Source organism: Tiliqua scincoides, chromosome 1 (genome assembly GCF_035046505.1).
Source record: "Tiliqua scincoides isolate rTilSci1 chromosome 1, rTilSci1.hap2, whole genome shotgun sequence".
In the NCBI taxonomy this organism is placed as follows: domain Eukaryota; kingdom Metazoa; phylum Chordata; class Lepidosauria; order Squamata; family Scincidae; genus Tiliqua; species Tiliqua scincoides.
In genome coordinates this window covers 11,698,460-11,723,394 of record NC_089821.1, presented here as the reverse complement: position 1 = coordinate 11,723,394, position 24,935 = coordinate 11,698,460, and the positions used below count along the sequence as shown (strand labels likewise).

The 24,935-nt window shown below is 42.6% G+C and overlaps 2 protein-coding genes across 3 annotated transcripts in view; one reads left to right on the top strand and one right to left on the bottom strand.

Annotated features, from left to right (window-relative positions):
• Window positions 1–23,017, top strand: part of AVEN (apoptosis and caspase activation inhibitor) — a 118,688-nt gene extending 95,671 nt beyond the window's left edge. For both annotated transcript variants that reach the window (XM_066636404.1, XM_066636412.1), the window contains exons 3-6: window positions 11,769–11,839; window positions 13,825–13,920; window positions 17,171–17,531; window positions 22,792–23,017. In XM_066636404.1, coding sequence (XP_066492501.1) covers window positions 11,769–11,839; window positions 13,825–13,920; window positions 17,171–17,531; window positions 22,792–22,901 — 638 coding nt within the window. In that variant the 3' untranslated portion in view covers window positions 22,902–23,017. The remainder of the gene's footprint in view (window positions 1–11,768; window positions 11,840–13,824; window positions 13,921–17,170; window positions 17,532–22,791) is intronic.
• Window positions 23,018–24,275: 1,258 nt separating this feature from the next.
• Window positions 24,276–24,935, bottom strand: part of RYR3 (ryanodine receptor 3) — a 296,319-nt gene continuing 295,659 nt past the window's right edge. Inside the window, exon 105 of the mRNA XM_066612315.1 lies at window positions 24,276–24,371. Coding sequence (XP_066468412.1) covers window positions 24,276–24,371 — 96 coding nt within the window. The remainder of the gene's footprint in view (window positions 24,372–24,935) is intronic.

The window sequence follows — 24,935 nt, the reverse complement described above, 5'->3', positions numbered from 1 at the left end:
GAAGGATCCAAATCTGCATTCTGCTTTGACTTCTGAGCTGGAATGTTTGAATTCCTAGCTATGCAAAATAGCAGCATGAGTGTGCTGTGTAATGGGGCCTTTGACTTATTGTGGCTTACATTTAAAGCCTAAATTAATGATGTCACTTCCAACCATGACATCACTTCCAGGTTAATGACATCACTTCTGGTGGGTCCTAGTGCTAAAACCTTTGAGAACCACCGCCATATGAAACATGTGCCACTTTACTGATGTTTCATGCTGTGGTTCCAAAAGTGTATTTCCCAGAAAAATGTGCAGGATTGCATGAAGCACAGTGCCTTGGTTCTTTGTATTCTCCTTTTTTTTAACCCAAGGAACAGCTTCTTTGGCTCAGACACACAGACAAGTGGACCTGGCTTCTGAAGGAAAAGTGTTTACTGAGAACAGGAACACTTGATAGATGATGTTCATGACAGATCTTTGATACTTGTTCAGGTGATACTGGTCCACGTGCTGGGCTACTTTGCTAGAATAAGGGAAAGGGAAGCGAGAGGGTGGGCTTGTTAGTTTGCCAGTAGGACTTTCTGAGTCAGGCAGCCCAGTCCAAATATGGTGTTGCACTGGTGCAGGCCCCCCTGCACTGGTTTTTTTGAGTGTCACAAATGTGCCATAAGGCACAATAGGCAACTTGAGAGCCAACCAAGGCCTGGGCAGGAGGAGGTCTGCCTCAGTTGGTAGAGCTGCCACCTTGTATGCCTGAAGATCTAAGGCTGTCAGTCCAAAACAATCAGAAGTATCTGAGAACTGACAACACTCTGATATACTGAAAAACTGACCCTCGGTGGCAGAGAGGAGTTGCTGTCAAGTTGAGTGTGGGAGGCAAAGCAACCAGAGAGAGGCCAGAACAGGAAGGAATCCAGCTGGAATGAGGAGTTCTAGAAAAGTTTAGAACTATTCTATTGTAAAAATCCCTACAGGGCTTTAGAAAAGCCTGGCTATGTAAACAGCCTTGGATTAAGTCTGAGGAAAAATCTGATGGCCATCATTGGCATCCTTCAGTCTCGGAAGACTATGGTATCGCGCTCTGAAAAGTGGTTCTGGAACAGCGTCTGGTGTGGCTGAAGAGGCCAATTCAGGAGTGACAATCCCTTCCACGCTGGGAGCAAATGTAGTCTGTCCCTGGTGTGTCTCCCTGGCAGTGGGCCTTCCTTCTTTGCCTCTTTGCCTCCGTCTGTTGGGCAAGTGTCTCTTCAAACTGGGAGAGGCCATGCTGCAAAGCCTGCCACAGAGGCCAAGGTTTCCCATCTGTTGAGGTCCATCTTCCTAAGGCCAAGAAAGGTGGTATATAAACACCTGTGTTGTCATTATTATTATTATAATTGCACCAGCACAATGACGTGCACCAGCCTGCCACTGTCAAGCTCCTATTCCCACACAAGCCAGCACAGGTGAGTGTTTCAATAGGTGGTACAGGGGGTGGGAGAGGGAGGTGGGAGGATGTTTCACGGGAGCAGAGGGGACTTTTTTGGATGGGGGAAGGATGGCACAGGGGGAGAATCAGACCCACAAGACGGTGGAATTGGTGGTGACAGCGCACAGCATATCCTAACCTCTGTCCCTGGGCCTCAGAATCCTATGTGGCCTGCTTGGGTTTGCACCAGCTAAATAGCAGGCTCAGATCCAAGTAGCCCTATAGGGCAGGCTGCACGGGGTAAGGGAGAAAAAGTTCCCATACCCCCCCAGGTGACTTCCATTCTGCTGCTAACCTGCTTAGGATACTGGCTGTGCTGGTACAGTTTAGTATTACACTCTAAGTTGAATCTTGGCTTTCTTTAAGCCATTTAGAGAAAATAACCACGAATGAACAGCTTGAGAGAAAGAGAGAGAGAGAGAGAGAGAGAATACACTGGAGGATTTCTGTTCTTTTTCCTGCAAACTGGAAGCTGCTTTTACTGTGACAAAGGGTAGTTTGTCACAGTCAACTATGTGCCTAGTACATTGTGAAATGTGCATTCATGAAATAAACTGTTGACTGTTTCGTATTCCAAAATCTTAAATGCAGCTCTAAAATCGCAAGAAGCCTTAGGTTTATTTACCGAGTAGATTAGAGATAACAGTTTAAGGGGAATATCCATGTTTCGCCTGCATTTGGAGGTTTAGGAAGTAGTCCTGAGCACTGTGTTAATAAGCAGAGCCTGCGCTGTTCCTGTCCTTCGCTTCTGTGGATGTTTTACGTAAAGTTCTGAGTCATTCGTCAGTCCTGAACTTGCAACTGGATTTAGCTTGTGTTGTGAGTCATCAGGAATCTGATGTAGGTAAGGATAGTATTATTTGACAGGTTTGGCCTTAAAAAAACAAAAAACAAAATTGCACGCGAATAAAATCTCAGGAAGTTTGGGCACCTCAAGTCTATCTTAACTTGTCTTTCAGGAGGCCCTGCACAGCTCCTACAACTAGCATATGTTAAGAGTTATGTGCTTTTTAACATTTCTAATCCCACCGTTGTTTAAGTTGCTGAACTTGCTCATTGGAACCTTTTTTAGTGGTTTCACTGGTGCAGGCTGATTTTAACCTTTTACCCCAGCAATTTTCAATTGGTATGCTACAGCACATTGGTGTGCTATGAATAGTCCTCAGGTGTGCCTCAGAACTTTGGGAGAGGGTCATTTACTAGTAGGGCTATTGGGGAATGTGAGCCCTCCACCAGCAGTATCATGAGCCTTGTCAATTGTCAAAAAATGGATGGTGTGCCTTGAAAATTTTAGTGCCTTGTCAGTGTGCCATGAGATGAAAAAGGCTGAAGATGACTGTTCTGCCCTTTCATTATAAGATTATGGAAAGCTTTGAAGAGTCCATCTTGTCCAGCATCTTATTTCTACTGATCATCAGTGAGGTGTACCTGAGAAAGATGCAGAGGCAAAAGCCTTTCTCTCTGTTGTATGTCATCCAGCAACTGGTGTTCATTGGCATACTGTCTCTGAAACTGGAAGATCTGTTTCACTACCAGTAGTGAAATAGGCATTGACAGGCTTGTCTTCCATGAGTTTGTCTAATTCTCTTTTTAAAGCCATCACAGTCAGCAGCCATCACCCCACATTGTGCAAGCTAATGCCATGAGTTAATAATTTTATATTCATTTTTGTTAGGATATTTATTAAAATTAATACATGATTTCTTTTAATTGTGTGAACACTGAGATCATGTCAAGGGGTCCTCTTGTGTGTGCCGCCCTTAATGGAGGTTAGGGGACAAAGCAAAAAGAGGGCCTTTTCTGTGGTGGCTCCTCCAATACAGAATTCCACCTCCATTGATTTGAGAACAGTGCCCTCCCTAGAAGTCTTTTGTGGGGCATGAAGACTTTGCTCTTTTTCATGGATATTTGAATATGCTGCTGTGTTACCATTTTGTGATTATTAATGGATATATTTTTGCAAGGCTACTTTGTTGTTTTATTCTGTGTTATTGCTGCTTTTATACTATGTTTTCTGTTGTTTTAGGCTATTCTTTTATGTTGCTGCTTGTAATTATGGAATTACTGATTTTTTAAAGAAATTGTATTTGCGATTTGTTTTTAGATGATGATGATGATGATAATAAACTTTATTTATATCCCGCCCTTCTCCCCGAAAGGGACCCAGGGCGGCTTACAACATGTTAAAAACAGATTAAAAACATAATTTAACAGCAAATAAAAATGTATTAAAACACATTAACAGATACCATAAAAACAGTAGTCAGATAAAAAGAGCAAAACGCAGCAAATCATAGAGGAATCAGGCCTGTAAAAATACTAAAAGATATAGAAAAGATGTTAAAAAGGCCATGAACTCAGAAGGCTTGTTTAAACAAAAAGGTCTTCAGGCCTCGCCAAAAAAGTCTCAAGAGAGGGAGCCATTCTCAAGTCAAGGGCAAGGGAGTTCCATAACGTTGGTGCCACTACTGAGAAGGCCCTATTTCTTGCCGCCGCCCCACGTACCTCCTTGGGCGGCGGCACTTGTAAGAAGGCCTTCTCTGATGACCTAAGAGATACATAATTGTATTTGTAAGCTGCCTTGGGTGCTCCTTTGGGGGGGGGGAATGGAGTAAATTGACTATATAAATAAATGTTTTGAGACTGTAGTAGAATTCTAGTATCCAGAACTTGTGGGTTACAGATTTCATTTTAATGTTGCCAGAGACTTGGCATCTTGAAAAAAAAATACTTAAATTTCTTACATTATGACCTGAGTAGATATCCAAAATGCTTTTTGACATTTTTACTGAGAAGTCTCTGGAGACCTGAGTTCAAAGGTGCAGCGTTGATGGGTCAAGTTGAGGAATACGTAACTACAGGACATGCATGACTAAGTGTGTGCGGAAAATGGTTAATTGAGAGACTTCTCTTTTTAGAAGAATTGTGCAATGATGGAATGGTGGAAGAGGGGAAGGAATCTTAGTTCTCACTTCCATAGGATCTCCAAATGTCACAAAACTGACTTTTACTGAATGTTAAATAGCCTGGAACATACAGATCATCTCTTCTGAAAACCAATGAGTTCTGCCTATAAACAAAAAACCTCTCATCCATCTAGCCTGGTATTACTGGAGAACTCTGGGCACAGTGAAGTCAGTCCTTTTGTTATGTTTTCATTATTAAACATTTACAGAGTAATTAATTATATAACCATCATAAAAAGGTTTTTAAAAGCATATAAATATTACATCTATGTGGTTTTCATGTAGATTGATTTCATTAGAATAATACTTTATGGTAAGTAGTGTACTCTAAAGTTGCTTCCACTGAATCACTGAATACTCTAAAGTTGCTTTCCTAAGAGAGATGTATTTTGTCTGTTTAATCACAACATCACTGCCTTTCTTACTTCTTGTACAGCTATTTCTTATACAGACTGTTTTTGCCTGCATGATTAACAACATGAGACCAAGAAAAGCAAAGACTGTAGAGATAAGTCCCAATCATGTACTGATGCAACCCCAAATTCTTCCTCCTCTGCTCCCCACACACACAGCGACAAATACCATAACTAGGGAGAGAGTCTGATTGGCAGTGCTGGGTATTTAGCATTCTCAATTACAGGGAGAATCTCTCTCTCTGGGGACTATGTCACTATAGACTAGTGCTTGCCAAACCGCAGCGCACAGGCTGGATGCCTCAAAAAGGGCATCCAGACACGGAGCTTTCCGTTCTATGGTGCAGCCCCCCGTTTTGCTGCCAATCGTCCTGGAACCTTGCACCGGATAGCTGCTTCTAACTGGAAATCAGGGCGCAGACTGTGCTGGGAAAGTAGGCAAGGGAAATGGCTGCCCGGTGCCAGGTTCTGAGATGATTGGCAGCAGATCTGGGGGGGGGGCTGCAGCATGGAACAGAAAGTGCCACACCCAACATTTTTTGAGACACAGTGGTCCACTGCTATAGACACTACAGTGTGCATGCAGGTATCAGGGTACCGAAAGAGTCTGATAGTGATCCTTATCGTTTAGCACCATTAAATTTAACTAGCTAACTTTTTTGTGTGTCTGTTCACAGATGTGCACACACAAAACACATCACTCTCACCTCTATTTTGGTTAGCCAAATGAGGGGCATCTCCTACCCCTTGTGTCTTTGCATGGTCCTTGGTTACAGGTGAACTTTCATGTTTGCCTTAATAGTCACAAAAAACATTATGTCTAGACCTTGTTTTGTCAACCTCAAAGGATGACAAAATCCTATGTTACCAACGTTCGAATGATGTTTCAAACACCAAGCACAGCTTTTGTACAAAATGTTTTCTGTCCCTAGCTATGTAATGGAATCCTATATTGCAAGTATCAGGCTGAAGACAAAACTGAAGCCCTATACAGTACAGACACAATCATCTGTGTGATTAATACCACATGATGGAGGAGGGGTCTGAAGGAGAGCTAGTAAGTCCCACCTCCTCCACCAACATGCTTCTGAACCTTGACCCACTGTCATAAAGTCACTGTTAAATCTCAGGTTTAGAGCATTAGCAGAGAGAAAATATCACCAGTGTGAAAAGCCATTTCTGCCCAATGTTGCACATATACAACAGGGATCAAATGTGTGCATCTGTGGGCCAGGCACAAATGGGTTAAGAATATGGAACCCGTTGCCCATAATGGGACTTACTTCTGAGTAGACCTGCATAGATTGGGCTGTTTTTCTTGCATTTAAAGCCTCTTCACATTTTGATTAATTCGTAGGCATTTTAAAAAATGCTTTCTTAACGCTGGTGATATTTTCTCTCTGCTAATGCTTATGAACCTGAGATTTACAACATGCACAAGTTTGTCTAGTGAGTGGCAGGCCTTGTAAGTGCAGGGCAATGGAGCAGAAATGTGAAACATCAGACCCACCACATCAAACTCCTCAGATATTTTAAGCCCACACCTCTATTAATTATTCATGAAGGACTTTATATATAGGTCTGCAAGCAGTGCTGATGCCATCAATAAAAGAAAGATTTGAAAATGCACCTGAATTTAGCAGAGAGGGAGGCCAGGCTTATAAGTCACAACTTAATTTACTAAAATTCCACTTTGAAGTCACACGTGTCTTGAAAATTAAAGAGCGATGGGGGAAAATCAATATAACCATAGATAAAATTTTATTTTCTTGAGGCTTAAGGACTCTGCAGTTTCAGGAAGCACAAATAAAGCATGGCTTGTCATGAACTCATATTAGGTCCCTTGTGGATGATTTTGGTCATGTTTTGCCACCCCAAACCACTGACTGGTGCTTGGCCATTCTGTTTCCGACTTGGGTTCTATTTGCCCCAGAGAGAGTTGTTTAAACTGCATTCAAGAATTCCGACAACTTGATTGTTTAAATTACTTGCACCTGCATTTTTAGCTCTGTCTCTTTTCCTCCTGTTGAATGTGCACTGAGTGAAAAAGAAAGAAAAGTAACTGAAAATTATATGGCTAACATGGAACTCAAACATGCAGCTTGAATGTATATATTTATAGGACTTTCTCTGAGAGGCGCCTGCATATGTCTAGCGGTGAATTGCTGGTAACTGACAAAGGCAAACACGTGGAAGAAGGACGGCACTTTTTACACAGTGATTCTGTTTCAAAAAATCACTGTCAAAGTGCGTGAAAACCTTTTTAGTGTATAAGAGAGTTCCAAATGGTTTCTTCAAAGAGAAGTATTTATTTCAGTAGAATGTATGAAATAGCATGCAGGCCATTGAGAAGAAAAGTGGGAAAGAAAGAGGTGTAGCAACCTTTTAACTTCTACAGCTTTTCCAGATTCAAATCCTGGATGTTTGCCATATTTCTTCAATCAGTTGTACTATGCTTCCCAAAACCTTCTGTTATATGGGAAGCCACCAGGTCTTGCCACTCTCTTCCCCCTTACATGTGAATGTGGCTGTGGAGAATCAGTGGGCCTGTGCAGTCCCAACATCTTCTTTTAGACCTCCTGGCATGATGAGATGAGGAGTGGGTTTGAGTCATGTGTTTCCTCTCCACCCACCCCCACCCCCATGAGCTCAAGAAGGTAATATTGTGGAATCCACCAGTGTAGCCCTACTTATGTGTGGTGAGGGAACTAAAAGAGAGAGCTAGTCACTTGGAGACCTACCCATAGTTTCTCTTTGCTTATGGGTATAGGGAGAAAAGTAATGTCTGAACAGACATCTAGCCTGTTGCAAGTTAATTTGCTAACTGACAAACTGGGATGCAGTGTCCTACCATGTCTGTCTGTCTGTCCGTCTGTCTGTCTGTAGAGGACAAGAACAGTACTTACTCTGCTGGGTTGAAAGAGGGTGCACGTACTGAAAAGGGAGTTTGATAAACAGGGTTCAAATTCAAATTTGATGAGAGAACCACAACTGTACCTCTTCTTAATTTTGCTCAGGGAGGGGTTAGAGAAGCGGAAACGTACCTAATGTTTTAAACATGCCCTCTTGGGAAATCTTTTTTTACATACCGAAATATCTGTGAATTTTTGTGGAAACAATAAGAACAACAAAAGTTATACTGAAAAAAACTGACTTACCATCTGGATGATCAGCTAAATCTTATGAATATTGCATGCTAGGTGGTTTGGGGAGATGCACGTTTTAAAATGTTTATTTTGTTCTGCATTGTATGGATGATAAACACATTCATCACACATCTAAGAGCTATAACAGGGAGTGATTCAGTCCAAATTATATATGTAAATATTGTCTTTTTGGTGATAAAGTAGCAAGGGAGAAGGCAGCTGCCTGCTTGTTGTTTGTGCTACCTACTAGAGTGTAGCTGAGTCTGCTTTTTCATTTGATTTTCATTTTAGCTGATAGGCTCCACGAGGTTTGTGAACTGGGTAACCTCCAATCGACTTTCAGATCCCCTTTTGAGTAAAAGATGAGTAGGGAGCTTAAAATTAGAAGTATTTCATACGCACTATAGTTATTCTGGCAAAAGGCACAGATGAGATTTGGCCCCAGAAAACAAGAATAAAAGCAAACCTGAATCCAGCATTAATGCATAATTCACTGCTAAGATGATATCCAGTGTTTTTCTGTGTTTTAGATGAGTACCTGAGCTCACCTCTGAAATGCTCAAGGGCCACTGTTTTATTGAAAATTTCATCTAAAGCATGACTGGAAAAGGGAGGTTGAAATATGGTGTCAGTAGCATATCTAACGTCTGTATCACTATAGTGGTTCACAGTTACGCTCTCAGCAGCTAGCCCCTTCCTCTCCAGTGTCTCTTCCAGTCTATATTTCTCAGCATCCCAAACAGAAAGCAAAACTATTGATTCCCAAACATCTGTACTACGGAGTTTTCTCCCCCACAAAAGCTGCACCTACCTAGTCCAGAAGTCACTGGATGCATGTCTATAGGAGGTGAGTTCTGAGAAGGAGGAGAGTTCATAAGCTGGGCCAACTGTTCTCTTGTCTACCTGCTCCTGTTAGTCGCCCTGGTTTACTACCTTGTGCTCCTCCACATGCAGAAGGACTAGAACAGGGGTGTCAAACATAAGTCCCGGGGGCCAGATGCGGAATGCGGAAGCTTTATATCCTGCCCTCAGGCTCTCAGAGGCTGAGCAGTGCTGAGATGTTACTGCTGTAAGGGCAGCCCGCATGAAAATTGGCTCTCCCATATCTTGAATAATGATTTCATTTTCTGTCTAATGACATCACTTCTGGCCCTCAGTAGGTATCATGAATGCTTCTTCGGCTCTTGGTATGAAATGAGTTTGTCACCCCTGGAGTGGAACATGGTCATAGGGACAAGCTGTCATAATGCCAGCTGTAATTTGAATGGCACACAGGCAACACTGCTTCCTGCAGAAGTTGTTGAGGATGGCCCATATCCCTGACACTTCCCCCTGACTTATCACGTCAAAGGCTGCAGCAGCTTCTGAGTTCTGGTAGTGTACAAACACCAGCCCTGTTTTATATTGGACAGTGGAACTTCAGCTATTTTGTAGAACCCCCACTTTGTGCTTTCTGCTAGCAATATTTGACCTATAACTATATCATAGAACATTTTTAAGTAAAGACAGGTTCGAATCTTTGCTGTGGAGCTCATTGAGTGATCTTGAGTCAGTCATCTTGGCTTAACCTTCTGAGGATAAAATAGGGCAAATCTCCTGTATGCTGGCCCAGTGGAAAGATGGGATAACAGTGGCGATGGTCATCATTTTCATCTGTGGAGTGAAATGTATCTGCAAATAGCTTGGGAGATTTAGCCCCTCTTTCCCCATTTATATTAACCTTGCATTTTGGATGCCTGATTTATTTTGCTTGGGGTGAATAAAGGAAAATATTCTGCTTACAAACATTTAATTCAAATGGATGTGGGCCTTGTTACTTTCCATTCCCATTTCTTTTGACTGGAATTATGATATGCAGTGTTTAAATTTGCAAGCATTTGCTTGCATTGTCCAATGGTTTATTAGTATTCATGGTGTAAGAGGAAATTATTTTCAGGCTAAGAGAATTTTTAAAAAGATAATTGGTTATATCAACATTCTCATTAACCTAATTTGCATTAAATGTGCTTCTGTGAATGGTAGTTATTGCTTCACTGTTTGAGAAACTTGCATTCAGCTGCCCCCCTCACGGCTGCTTGTTTGAGAGCATTCCTGATTACTTCAGTGATATGACTACGGATTAAGCGCTTTGAAGGCTTGTAGCTTTCTGTATTTAAAATGCACATATTATCATAGTGTCTGATTTTGTTTACTGTTTAATTCAACCCTTTCGGGGCTGAAGGAGGGATGGGGATGAACATGGGAAAGAGAAGCATCTTCTAGTATTAGTTCCAGCCAATACCTGCCTGAAATAACCTGCCGTGGCTACATGTTGAAAAAGAAACTCTATTTGGGAATATTTTGAAGAAATCCTTCTGCCAGGTAAAAATGGAAAATGTGGCAAGTGTAAACAGTCCATCAAAGAGATGTGGTCATCAAAATGAAGTGCCTTTAAATCAGTATCTCTTTATGATTACAGTATTCAAGTAGTATCCTGCATGCACTTTTATTTGGGAAGTATTTAAATAATTTTGATGTAAATCAGCTTGTGCAAACTGAAATCGGCAGTTTCACGCACATACACGGTCTATGAAACCTGAGGTTACAGAAGCAAGAGAGAGGATGCTGACCTGAACTCTGGCTTCTAGCCCAGTCATGGGATGCACAAAGCCTGATGGTGAGCTTGGAAGGAGCGAGTGCTTTCGTCAGCGACGGCTTGTGCCGCTTCAGGGAGGGCCAACTCACACCCTGAGAACCCTCCTTCTGGTACAGTGAAAATCCTCCCTATGGATCATTTTGTATTAGCACCACATAAATTATACAGCTTCCCATGCATTTTGGAAATTCTCTCTGTCAGGCTGTGAGAGGTGATGTGAGAATAATCTGCAATGTCTCTGAGAAGGGGGTGGGTTATTTTTTTTGCACGTGCATCCATGCCGGTCGCCAAGGGAAATCCCTGAGGTGAGAAAGCAGGTTGTGAGCCTGAGTCTTTCCCACTGAGTGACTCTTAATCCCAGGCATTCCTGGCTCCCTCTATTCTCCATTTTTTATAATTGTGTGACTGGATAACAGAGGATACAAATTGCGTTCATGTGTGATTGGACTTTTCTGATGGCCCTATTGTTAAGGCATTGGCTTGGCCATGCCTTCTAGCAAAATCTATGTGGAAATGTCAAAACATCATGAGAGTTCTTGATTTTTCCGTGAGTTGTAACCTTCACGGGTTCTGATAAATAGGATTTATTTGGGGAACTTTTTGCTATGATGTTACAGAATGTGGAGTAAGTGAAGGGAGTTTCATAGAATGCTGGGAAGGGGGAAGAAAGGAAAAGTTTGTTGCTGGGAGTTGGAACTGGAAGAAGCTTGCAGAAAGGAAAAGAGAATAGACCCTGGAAAGTAGAAGAAGGGTGGACGAACAACAGAAATAATAGACTGAGACAAACTTTTAATGACAGAGATGGATGGTTACCTAGCAACACATAACTTGATGCTCTCATCATGTAACCATTCAAATTCAGTTTTTGTACTGGTTTTCAAGAGATGCTGTGCATTCAAGGCTAAAGCTCTGTTTAATTTCTGTTGTCATTTCTGTATTACATCTCAGCTCTCCGGTTAGGCGATGTTATTTGCTTCAGAAACAGAAGTGATAATACAAAACCAGTCCCATCAGAGCCCCAGCCAACCTCTCTGCGTGCTATAGTCTCTCTTCGCTCAGGTTTTCTTGTTGTGTGCTCATTGTTAATTGATGGCTGTGTTAATTGATGGCTGTGTCATAAGATGATATATATATCGTCTTATTTCTCTTGTATAGGGGATTCCTTCACCCAGTTCAGATTTGCTGAAGAAAAGGAGTGGATCAGTGAAAACCTTTGCCCAAAGCAGGTAATGGGGAACAACTTGCTCTTGAAACAATTGGGTTGTGTGTGTGTGTGTGTGTGTGTGTGTGTGTGTGTGTGTGAGTGTGTTGTTTCAGTCTGCAATCTGCCCCAGCCCAAGAGCCAGAGTGGACAGTAATTTAAATGCTTTCCAATAAACCTGGTATGTATCTGGTGGCAAAATTGTGAGCTGTGAGCCAGGAAATCCCTGGCCGGATCTGCAGAAATGCAAGTGGTGGCTTTATGCAACCTGCTGAGGCCCGCGTGTCAGGCCTTCATCTGCAATACAGGTGGAGCCTCCATATTTGCGAGTCCTGTATTCATGGATCTAGCTTGGGCCCCACCTGGACCCTCTGAAGGGGACCAAAGCTCTTCTCCAGTCTGCACCAGAGAGCTTTCTGAAGCCCAAAGAGGGAGCACCTGTCCACTGTTGCCTCTGCAGGCTTCCGAATGGCCCGTAAAGGTGAAAAAAATGCCAAGAGAAATGGGAATTGACTTTTTATACCTTTTAAGGAAGGCTTCCCCAGGTCTCAGAATGTCTTAAAAGCCATAAAAAGTAGTGTTTTTTTTCACCTCTAAGGGTCACTCTGAAGCCCACAGAGGCAGCAGGAAGATGCACACTGCCTCTCTGGGCTTTGGAACCCCCCATGGGGGGATTATTGTTCCATTGCAAGCGAGTCGGAAACTGGACTGGTGAGTCTTCGGGCCAGCATTTCACTTTCTCCCCTCTTGCATTGTGCAAAGGGAATGCTTCAGCTGGCTTCAGCAGATGTAAGGGTGCTGCTCAGAACTGCTGCTTCATGTTTCAGTTTCCTTATCTCACTGGTAATGTCTAATGTGAGTTTCTCTGCCCCTGCCATGAACGGAACTCTGTGAAGCAGGGCAGCGCCCCTCGTCATGTGGAGATACCCCAGAACAGCAGCCCTCCATCTCCACATCTGTGAAGGCTGTGATGTCTAATTTCAGCCTTCATTTCAACAAGATTTTGCACTTGGGTGCTTGAGAAATATGGCTGCAACACCACTTTCCTTCCTTTCCCCCTGCATGTTCATGAAATCTGCTTTACAGTCTGTGCATCTCTTTGACATTTTGGAAGTTAATCAGTCAAGTCATAGCTGAATTTCAGCCAACTTTTGAGTCAAAGGATTAATATTTTGTGCTTCTCATACACCTGCATATCAATCAAGCACCTTTTGTCACATACTTTTGACACGTCATTTGAATGTGCTGCAAACATTCTAATTTATTCATTTCAGAATTTGATTTCTCTTGTTGGAATTGGCAATAAGCGAAATGCCTTTATGTTATGTTCCCACTTAAGGCTTCTTGAAACTTCAAATTAGTGCTGATAACAATAAATGAGTTTTAAATGATGCAGTCTTGGAGCAAAGTCTTGGGGAAAAGCTGGGTCATAGGCACTGTTCTGAGAATACCATTTCTTTCATTAATAAGAATTCATGAATCTGCCCATCTTCTTTAGAAACTTTCTAGTTTTTATGGTCTGTCCCACCCCCCCACCCCCGAGTTCTAAGAATTCTAATTTCTATAGTTTTGTTGCCATGGTGGTCCTGACATGGGTTTGGCATGCCCTCACCTGATTACACAGTTAGTTTTGGTTCTTCCATGTAGATGGGTACTGAGCTTCAAAGCCTTACTTATGCGCCAGTCTGCCAAGGAGCTTTTTTGCACATGGGCTCCCCCAGTTTGTTGCAGGATAGGCAGATCATTCATGGTTCTGCAGCCACCGTTGAAATGAATAGGGGGACCCTAAGGGCAGTAGTTACTAAACTTCTTTTGACTGGCAGCTTGACCTACTGGGCTATTGGCCATGGCTGCCCATTAGGGCTGCAACCCTATACATTGTATAGGGCAGCAGATGTTTTTTTCACAAGGATTCCATGGCCACTGCTCACAGTTTGGGAACCACTGTCTTAGGGGAAGGTGAGATCATTGTTAATGTAGGTTTAATCTGTTTGATTTTTTGTCTTTCAGTTGTCTGGGCTGTATGTTGATTGCCACTCCTTGGTCCAGGCACTTGAAGAACTGCCTCTGCATCTCAAACTGAATGTGGCTGCTGAGCTGGTGCAGGTAAATTTCTTGAATCTTATTTTAAACGGGTATAGTCTTGTGTTCTTTGAATGTATTCAGCCTATGGTGTCATATACACACAGGATATCATATCTGAAAATGAAGAGGGCTGTGAAATGGAGGCATTGGCCATCAGCACTTACGTTATTGCTTCCTTTGGTCGGTCTGTGGAACTCCTTGCCACAGGATGTGGTGATGGCGTCTAGCCTAGATGCCTTTAAAAGGGGATTGGACAAGTTTCTGGAGGAAAAATCCATTATGGGGTACAAGCCATGATGTGTATGCGCAACCTCCTGATTTTAGAAATGGGTTATGTCAGAATGCCAGATGCAAGGGAGGGCACCAGGATGAGGTCTCTTGTTACCTGGTGTGCTCCCTGGGGCATTTGGTGGGCCGCTGTGATATACAGGAAGCTGGACTAGATGGGCCTATGGCCTGATCCAGTGGGGCTGTTCTTATGTTCTTATGTTCCTTTAAACAAAGCATTGTCCGCATGCCAAATGGATCTCCGGCAAGGCCAGCATCCCCAAAGAGTTGCTTGGATTAGCACACTGCATTCACATTTACTCTCCTGGGTAGGAAACTTTGTACAGGTATAATCAAGTCGTATGCAGTGGAGCTAGTTCAGCTGAAGACCTGCCAATTGGGCATACGCAAAATGGTGGTTTATGTCCAGGGTTTAGAACACTGGCTAACAATACAACAACAAAATGCTTTCTGCAAGCCATAAAAAAACAAAAATATCCGGATAAAAGGAAGAAAGCTAATGAGACCCGTGAGTTAAGCAAGTCTGCTAGCTAAGATTACAGTGATCAAAAACTAGAAAAATCAGTCTGCACTGGAAAGGAAAGGCTGCAGTTCTACTAAAGACAGTTTTGTTCTCCTGCGAGATTGCTGAAAGTGACTCAGATGCTGATATTGCTCACATTTTTCTTGTACCAGGAATAAGTCATTTCTTTTGAAAATAGTCGAGAAATTTGCATTTGTTTCTGAAATAAATGCTCTTCTCAACAAGAAAAATGCCAAGACTGGATATCTTTTCTTTTCCTGCTCTTAGTTGTACTCGGGTGGTTGATAAAAAAAATCCCTTATTTTCTTTTCCCCAACTGTTGCTTATTTTTATCTTTTTAAGGATATTTTAACCCTTGGGTGTCTGTGTGGTGTTTTAGCATCCTAAAAACCGATAAAACACACTTCTGTAGTAATCTTTCAGCACCACTATAGAAGGGCCAGCTGGCATCACAGATAAGTATTATGTGGATTGGGTGCTTTCATCATTTGATCTCCCTCAAACAAAGGATTCTGGCCAGCTTTCCTGCTGAGATGGGCATGTGCCCACCAGTTAGGCAGCCAAACTCATCCGGTTACATAAAGGGGGAAATGTCTCAATGATCCTAACTCATGTGGTCAGGTGATCCCATAACATAAGCAACCCTAGATTTTTTAAGGTCACACAGGGATGCTCTGGGTTGTTGTCTGTGCTTCATTTTTGATGTGTTGGTGTGTTAGAGAAGAAGGCTCATCCACTCCCCATTGAAATGCAGGAACTGTTCCCCCTCTTCTCCTGGACATTGTAAATAGCTATGGATAGGAAGGCATCCGAGAATTTGATTTCAGGGTGCTTTCTGTTTTCCTCTTGTGTCTGAAATTTGATGGATTTTTCCAACCACCTATTTTGGTCGGTCTTATTCCCATTTTTGAAGTGTTTTGCTTTTTGATCCTGCAGATTTTCTCCCTATTTCTTTTATATTATTAAGCTTGTTCAGGCCTTTTAATGAACTTCTTCTTCGTTGTTGTTGGTTATTTGCCTGCTCTCAGCACATGAGTGAGTGCCACGCTTCTGTCCCATATTTGCTCCTGTTTGTTTTGGTGGCTGCTGTAAGTGGGAATCCCCTAAATTTTGGGAACCTCTTTGCATTTCAGGGAGATATGATTCCAATGGTAGCCTCTCTCTGTCTAATTTCCCTAGCACTTGGAATTAAACCTGCTTTGCCCTTTCTCCGCACTTTTGCACATACCCTCTTCTACCACAGTCAGGGGCCTGCTTTCTTAAGCATTGTTGTGGGACATTCTGCTCTGCAATGAAATCTACAGATTCTTCTGCAGGTCATGACTAGAAGTAAAAGGTCAAAGAAATTCGGAAGGTGGGACTTTAGGGCTACAGTATTATACTCACTTTTCAGGGAGTAAGTCCCATTGAACACAGTGGTTCTTGCTTCTGAGTAGACATGCATTTGTGATGCAAATTGCTTCCTTTTTCTTTTTTGTTACTGAACTGAGTAATGTGCTGGCCCGGGTCGTCTGAAAGTCAATAATACCTGAGCATTAAATAAGCAAAGATTAAAGTTTGTTTACTTTGTCTACTGCTTCCCAGTTAATTTGAAATTATTTTGCAAACTTCTTGTTAGACAAAATTAAGATTGACATGAACTTGGGGGAAAGAGTTTGGCCCAGTCGCATCCAACATTCCAGCACCATTGGAGTCTCAGTGCAGCCACAAGGTAAGGGAACAAACATCCCCTTACCTTGAGGAGGCCTCCATGACTGCCCCCTCACCACAGAAGGCAGCACATGCCCCATTGGCATGACTGCATCAGTGCTGGAATGTTGGACAGGGTGGGGTCCTTAATATTTAACAGTCAAGGACCTTTAATGGTTTTCTGACATGTCGGTTTCACTAAGGGTGCAATCCTAACCAACTTTCTAGCACTGAGGTTATGTTCTTATGAGGCAAGGGCAATGCAGCTCCCAGGTAAGGAAACAAACATTCCCTTACCTTGAGGAGGACTACCCCCAAACCCAGGATGCAGCAGATGCCCCACAGGCACAGCTGTGTCCATTCTGAAGAGTTGGTTAGGATTTGGGCCTAATTTACCTTCCCTGACTTCAGTTGTTACCTTTTCCCAAAAGGAACAAAGCCATGAGCCTCACATGAGCCTGAAAAACTGGAATAAAAACACAGCCTCTTGTAAATAATTATGGCATAAATAATATCAATAGCATATAGTAGATGGGAGAAAGAAACCATGTTCAAATAATCATATTAGGAATGTTTGTGTAATGAGTGACTCACTTGCTGTGTATTTTTCTTCTTCATGCGACATGCATTTCATTTCAGTCTTGTGCAAGTGGTACATTCAGTTTTTAAATAAATGCTTTTTCATACTTAAACAGCATTTTCTTTATAAATAATGGTAAGATCTTTTGCTAATATTCACAACCATACAACTGTCTTTTTTCATGGTTCGAGGGCACAACGCCTGTCACGCTCCCCCAGATTAAATCAAAAAGTAGTGATGCTCCACAGAGGGCCACGGCTCCCAAGCAGCAGACGGTGGGGCAGAGAAAAGTCACATCAAGCCACTACCAGGGTACCGACCCTGCTGCCCAGGTGAAGCTGCCAAATCAAGATGGACTTGGAAGTCTTTCGTCAGAAGCCCTCAGGGAAGGCCCTTCAGTTTCACATCAGGAAATGGATCACTTGGATGAAGACCTGGATTTACTCCTGAAGTTGGACACCCCGATTAATCCTGGAAGCAACTATGACTTGCAGGCAATATCCAGCAATGCAGCTTCTGGGGAAGACGTGAAGTTGCCTTGTGAAGAAGATGGTGAGAATAACTTTTTCCTGCTCTGTTAATTGGAATTGGGGAGGGAGGTGGTGGTCTTTCTTTCTTTCTTTCTTTCTTTCTTCTCTCTCTCTGTATTGGTTGCCTGGTTTACAGTTGTATATGAACTTGCTCAATTGCCTTTATCTTCACATCTGTTAGACTATGTGGCATTGATCTGATTGTGCATGGAGAGTTCAGTCAATTCTAGTATTTTTCTCCTTTCGTGATGGTCTTATGTAGTACAGGTGCAGCCTATTTATCCACGGATTTTTTTATCTGCAGATTTGTCTCAACAAGTGGGGGTGGGGGAACCTAAGGTCACACACACCTTTGCTTCCTTTGCCCTTCACTGGCATCTCAATCCTTTTCCAGGCAGCCCAAAACACTGCAAAAAGGCTCTGCCTGGCACAGGCATGGAAATAGCCCTGGAGCCCTGGAAGAGGCTCCCCTTGCAAAGGAACAGTAACACTCTTGGAGCCCCTGAGCCAGCAAAGAGGCTGAAGAGGGGGCTGAAAACCTCTGCAGCCAGAGCACATGCAGCAAGGTGGAGTGCAAGCGCGCTCGCTCGCCCTCCCTCCCTCACACACACACACACAGGGGCAGGTGCGGTAGCAACAGAGGGAATTGCTTTAAAAAACCCAGGGAGTGTTTGCCAAATCCCCTCCCCCCATGGTGCAGGCTCTCCCTGCTCCAGCCTACGGAAACAAAACAGCCCAGCAAGGCTACAATCCTCTCCACACTTTCCTGGGAGTAAGCCCCATTGACTAGAATGGGACTTACTTCTGAGTAGAAACGCATAGGACTGGATTCTCAAAAGGTGAGCATCCCACCTGTGAAAGAAGCGGGGACAGCTGGCAACGGTGAGGGCTGAGAATGGAGGGGGAGGAGAGGAGATTGCTTTAAAAATCCCAGGAAGTGTTTGCCTAATTTGCCCCCCCCCCCCATGGTGCAGGCTGTCCTGCTCCAGCCAACACAAACAAAACAAACCACACTTTCCTGGGAGTAAGCCCCATTGACTACAGTGGGACTTACTTCTGAGTAGGCAGGCATAGGGCTGGACTCTTAAAAGGTCAGCATCCCACCTGTGAAAGAAGCGGGAGGGCTGAGTATGGAGAGGAGCAGAGGGGAAGGGATTGATAACAGCTGCCTTAGTTTCCTTCCATCTGGAAGTGTAACTCTGTAGGCTGTGTTTGCATAACTCTATGGAATTTAGCACAACATGTTTTTTGTTATTCACGCCGAGTCACGGAACAGAACTAATGCGGATAAATAGGCTCCCCTGTATATTGAACTATCCAATTCTTTCTTCAGTTGCTTGCAGCTTTACATTCATGAACTAGATTGTATTTATAAACCTGAAATTTGGATATTTTCAAGTAAGGGAGAGAGAATCCTTTGCTCCATTCCAAAATGACCTATGAAAAGACCCAGTGTAAATGGGTCTTGTGGTTATTATTAACAGTATTTTATTAACAGTATTTATTTTTATTTAGCAGTATTTATTATTATATAATTATTATATATACAGGTGAGATGATAATTCATGTAAAACTTGGTTCATTTAGCTCAGTGGTTCTCAAACTGGTAGGTCATGACCCATCAGTTTCTGTGAAGGTCCCCGGTCCCTTTAAGGGATAGGGGGAGGGATGAGGACATTGATTTGATCCACAAGATTGCTAAGGGGACTGCTTTCACTTACTTTCACTCACTGCTGCAGGCTCGAGGAGGTGAGGGGAGCCCTGCACAGCCCTCTGTAGGGCTCCCTGAGGCTCAGAATCTTCAAACGACATGATTGTAAAGTACTTCTGGTTTCCAAGAGGTGCTTATCATTGTGTCATTTGAAGATTCTAAGGCTTGAGAAGCCCTGCAGAGGGTTGCACAGGACTCCCCACCCCTCCTGCAGCCTGCAGTGAGTGAAAGCACCTCCCTTAGCAACACAATCCTAGATATCACATGGCCCCTCCCCTGCAAAGACTTACTTAGGGAGTAAAGCTCCCTAAAAGTTTGAGAACCACTGATTTATCTACATGTGAGACTTCCTTTCCTTTCCCCCTGAGAAACCCCCTGCAACTCCCCATGACTTATGATAAAATATATGCATGGAATTCATATCATTAAGAGAACCTCTGAGTTTTAGAGACAGCCTCTCTCTGTGCTGGGTGCAAGAGAGTAGCAACAGGATACAACTATCTTGTTGTCTTGTGCGCTCCCTGAGGCATCTGGTAGGCCATTGTGAGATACAGTCAGCTGGACTAGATAGGCCTTTGTCCTGATCCAGCAAGACTCTTCTAGTGTTTCAAGAGTGGTAGTCCAATCCTATCCCCCATCACCAGCACTAATGCAGCTTGGACAGCCTGTAGGAGGTAAGTGAAAAGATTTTGCACTTATCTCCTGGTAGGTGGTCTGATTGCCAAAGGCAGATGTGCAAGTAATCCAAATATCTCTCATGCAAGAAACCTAAGAAGGGAGAAACTGCATCTCTGTTAGAAAATTTGGGCCTAGGAGCATAGGCTGCTCTGATAGGCTCCTTTACCTGTGTACTGTGTGCTTGGGCTGGACAATGACTTGAAATGTTGGCTAATTGATGTGAGTAAATTTCCTCACACAAGCAGACAATCTTGCTGTGGTAGCAGGAGCCTGTTTTCTAGTGAGATAGGATGGTGGCTGCTGAGACCACGCAAACCAGCACCATTAATTCAGAGGCTTGCAGGGGCTATGGCTAGCTTGGAAGAGCAGTTTCTTGGTCTATCCTGTAACTGTGGACTAGCAAGCCAAAGGAGGTTTTAGTTAAGTCTCCACAAAGAAGCAGTCAGAAGTATAATGTTCACTTGTGACAGCTAAGCAACTTTCTTCTGAGCTCAGTCTGGGAGCAGATGGGAAGTCTCTTGCCCATCATCACTGTTCTTGTTGGGAAACCCTACATCAAACAAGGAGATGTACTTCTCAACAATAAAGTCTTTCCTGCTCTGCAGTCAAAAAAATGAAAACCTACTATAAAGTTCGCATTTTTCTTTTCAATTGCCATGTGTAATTTTGTGTTCTACCACTCACAGAGCCTAAGAAGTGCCTTTTCATATGTCCCAGAGGTTGTTCTTTCAACTCCTACCCATCCAGACTAACCCATCCAGACAATTCCATCACATCAATTGCCCTCTAGCTCTTGGACTACTGGAAAAGACTGAAAAATGTACACAGAGTACTTGGCGCAGTAGTTCATTGACACCGAGCTGTGTAATAGCACAACAAACCAAATAACAATATATTGTTGCATATTTCTGGAAAGTAAAAAGCTACACTTACAATTCAAAGAACATCAAGTCTACTGTTGAGTAAAGATGTAGTTGCAGTTGGAGTTTGTTGACAATTTAAGCAAAATTAATAAAATTTGTGTTTTTAAAAAACTTTTGGGGAGTAAGCAAAAATGTTTGTAGTTTGCAGTTAGAGTGAGTGCTCTGGTTTTCTAAAAAAAAAATACTGAATGTAGTGGTTCCTTCTCCTGTGGATCCTTCAGGAGGATAAAGGATGTTGCAGGTTTTTCTTCCTGTGATGATTCTTTTCTGCAGGGGTGGGGGGAGTGCTTCAGGATGTTATTGGAGTGGAATCTGAATCTTTCCTCCGTCTTGGGTATTTATGGCTCTTTAGCATCCGTTATATGCCTTTTTGCATCTGCCTATCATCTGCCTTTTTGTCAAGTGCCCATTTTGACCTCTTTACACTGTCCATGGAACTTTAAAGAGAGCCTCTGAGAACTGAGCCTCCTCCACTCTGCATAGTTTTGCCCCTTCTGCAGAGCCCAGCTGGTACTATTTCTGGCCATGCTGGTCAGTGACTATGAAAGTACCATTTCTTTGAAGTATCCTTTCCTTCTGGTGCATGCAGCCCCTGCACATGTTTCACTCTACACATGTAGAGGATGATCCCCTACATCAGCTCTCAACTGGCCAGGCACAGCACAATGCACTTTTTCATTGCAAATAATGTGAAGCCCTCCCATACCTTGGGTACATTATTCAGCAGCCTGCCCCTTTCTAGCCCTTAGAAATACATTAGCCTGGAGCTTGGAAGAGTCATAGCTTACCAGAAATAGTGGGTTACACTGCATTAGGCCTGGGACTGTGGTGGTTTGCCCAGCTAAGAGGCAAGGCCTGGTTGCTAATGGGCTCTGTGGTCATGGGACTGCAAAGGTAGTGTTATTTCCATACTGTCAACATGCTGAGTTGCAGCAAGCTCACTGTTGGATGGAGCCACCTATTTATTAGTGAAGCCCATGGTTCCAGCGGAAAAACGTGCATTTGGTTTGTCTTCCAGCAGGTTCTGGATCTGAACTTCATCTTGCAACTTAGCGCACCCCCCTCCAGAAGCTGAGAAAGGTTCCTTCTTAGATCTTGCTAACTGAATAAAGAGTACATAATTCAGTGGTAGTTACCTTTAGCAGGGGGGCTAACAACTGTCCCTCTCCATCTCAGCATAGCATCTTTTCTAGGAGCTGCTGACTCTAATCTTTTTCTTTTTATCAGAGTCCCTTTGGAGCAGGTACACCATTCCATCCTCTGTGCCACTTTGTGACCATTTTTGGGCAAAACAATACTTTCTTGTTTATACCAGCAGTCTAAACTCACAATTGCTGTGCATGGAAAAAGGGATTCCCATTCAGACCAGTGCTTACCATTCCGCTCAAAAGAAGCCCACCTAATTGCTGCAATGCAACGACGCTGTAGGCAGTCGCGTCTGTAGCCCACTGCCCCAGCAGGCTTTGCGTCCACATTTCCAAGCAGACACAACTTCCTGTAGCATCCTGTTGCAGCAATTGGGTGGACTTCTTGTGAATGGTGCACCGGAACAGTAAGTGCTGCTCTCAGTGGGGAGGGTGTCAGTGTTGCGCTGGATGCGGCCTGCAGGCTATAGTTTGGTGAAAGCCACTTTGAACAATAAGCCAGGATGGTGTAGTGGTTTGAGAGGTGGACTTAGACCTGGAAGATCCAGGTTCAAATCCCCCCCTCAGCCATGAAGCTTCCTGGGTGACCTTGGGCCAGTCACTTTCTCTCAGCCTCACTTACCTCACAGGGTTTTTGTGAGGACAAAGGGAGGGAAGCAGCTGTGTACACTGCCCTGAGCTCTTTGGAGGAACAGCGGTATAAAAATGTGAATTGATAATAATAAATTGGCTGTAAGATGTGTCTATACTGGAACCATAAACCAGTTTGTCCTGTTTGTAATCCCCAGAGGGAATGCAATAACCATTTTGTTTTTATCTTGTCAGCACTGGATAAAACTGAAGAAAAGTGCTCTTCACCTCCACTGCAACAAGTTGCATCCAAAACTATTACTGAGGAAGACCTTGAAGACTGGTTGGACAGTATGATTTCCTAAGGCCTGCATTCTGGTTGTCATTCAAGTAACTGAAAAATAAACTAACATGATAGAAGCTATACATGAAATATCAGTTTATAAGTATTCAAATAAATAGTGCTTGTCTTGATTATTAATTATGTTGTGTGCCTAACTTTGTAGTCACACACTGAAATGACAGATCTGGATAGGTTCCAAGTAAGATGGGTGTTCTGTTAGCAGAAGAGATGAAATCTCTTAAGTATTTATCTGAAATTCTTGTAAAAACATTTAAAGAACTGTCTAGTGGCTGAAGCTGCAAACACACACAGACAATGGCAGAACAATTTTGGCTTTTATTGTTCAACAGCTTATTGCTCAGAATTGCAAAATAAAATAGTGCTGCTAAATGCAACTGTGTGTTAATGATGCAGTTAATGGTGTCACTTAATTTTGTTATAAACCAAACTTTAAGTATGACAGAATTAACATTTGGTTTGTAAATACTTTATTGCAGTAGGTACTTTTATTCAAAGGAAAAATGCATAAATATAAATAAGCAAACTTACCACTAGTTGACTACAAAGCACTTTGGGTTGTATTCTAAATTTAACTAACCAAAGAAATTAGTTATGACTAAGTCCCATTGAAGCAAATGACACTTCAGTCATGACTCACTAAAGTCAGGCTCCAACCCTAAAATTTAATTTTGGAAGATTGTGAGACAATGTTGTTTTGTTTTTCACCAGCAGCATCTATAAGCTGTTTGGTACAAATAGGTGACTAATCTTCAAGTATTTCATACCATTGGACAGGAAAGCAACACAACCAATTAACAAAAAATGTCAATCTAAAATGCCAACATAATTAAAAAAAAAAACACCTTGCATAGCTACGTCTGCTAAGACTTAAGGCACTTAATTCAGATGTTAGAGGAAGAACTACAGTATTGGAAAAGTTCTAAGCTCTGTAGAAGTAAAAACTTTCTATTTATCTTTACATATTCCATGAGGAAATGGCATGAAGGGGAACACAGGCCTGGTTGAAATATTGTTTAGTATCACCATGCGACTATTCAGGTATTGCCACCTGACATTCACATTCTTCAGTTGCAAATGTGGTCCATGTAACAAACTATAACATAGCCCTTTCCACCATACTGCTTCATAGTTCACAAAGGGTTGGTTTGAAAACAAATAGAATCATATTTCTTTGTCCTTTTTCAATAAGAAAATTGAAATCCAGACAATATAAGGCCTGTTTTTTTTTTTTTTTTTGCCAGGTGCAAAAGCCCAGCAGGATAACTAAGCAAACTAATTTATTGTATGTAGAAGTTAAACATATTTAATACCTATATTATACCATTCAATGGTAACAGTTTGATTTTTGTCTGACTATAGCAGCTTTTTTATATATTTATCCAAGTTGATCTTCATACTGTTTACGGAAACAATCTCCCGCTGGAAAGAAATCCCAGCATCTTTCTTGGTACATTTTCCATACGTATGATTCCTGAAATTGAGAGAGAGAAAGAGAGAGAGAGAGAGAGACTTTAACCCATTTCTGCCCAGCCCACAGATGTACACATTTGATCCCTGTTGCATCCCTGTTCTGTGGGCAGAAATGGCTTAAACCATTTTACAGGAACTAAACTTTTATTCTTTGGTTGGTCTTCTGTGCCCACACAGGCATGCTTGGTCTGTACCTGAGCACAATTTCAGAAATGCCTGGAGCTTAGAAAAGTGTTATAACCCCTGTCCACATCCTACATGCATGCCTTGAAGTCTGCAGCAAATAGCAAAATGGCGTGGGGAAGGGGGGCAGATTTGGTAGATGATGTTTTCAGAGCCATTCTGCAGAGAGGCACTCTGTTTCAAGTACTGAGTACAACATGCTTGTTTCGTGAGTTCTAAGCACCGCAAAAAGGAATCAACCTTATGTGCCTTACCCAATCAAAAAAATCAGGACTTCACTGCACACCAGGAATGCAGTGAATGCATTATTATAATGCTGCACTTTACATCAAGTAAAGGCCGATAATAATTACTTTAAAAAAGGCAAGGAAAATATATGGAA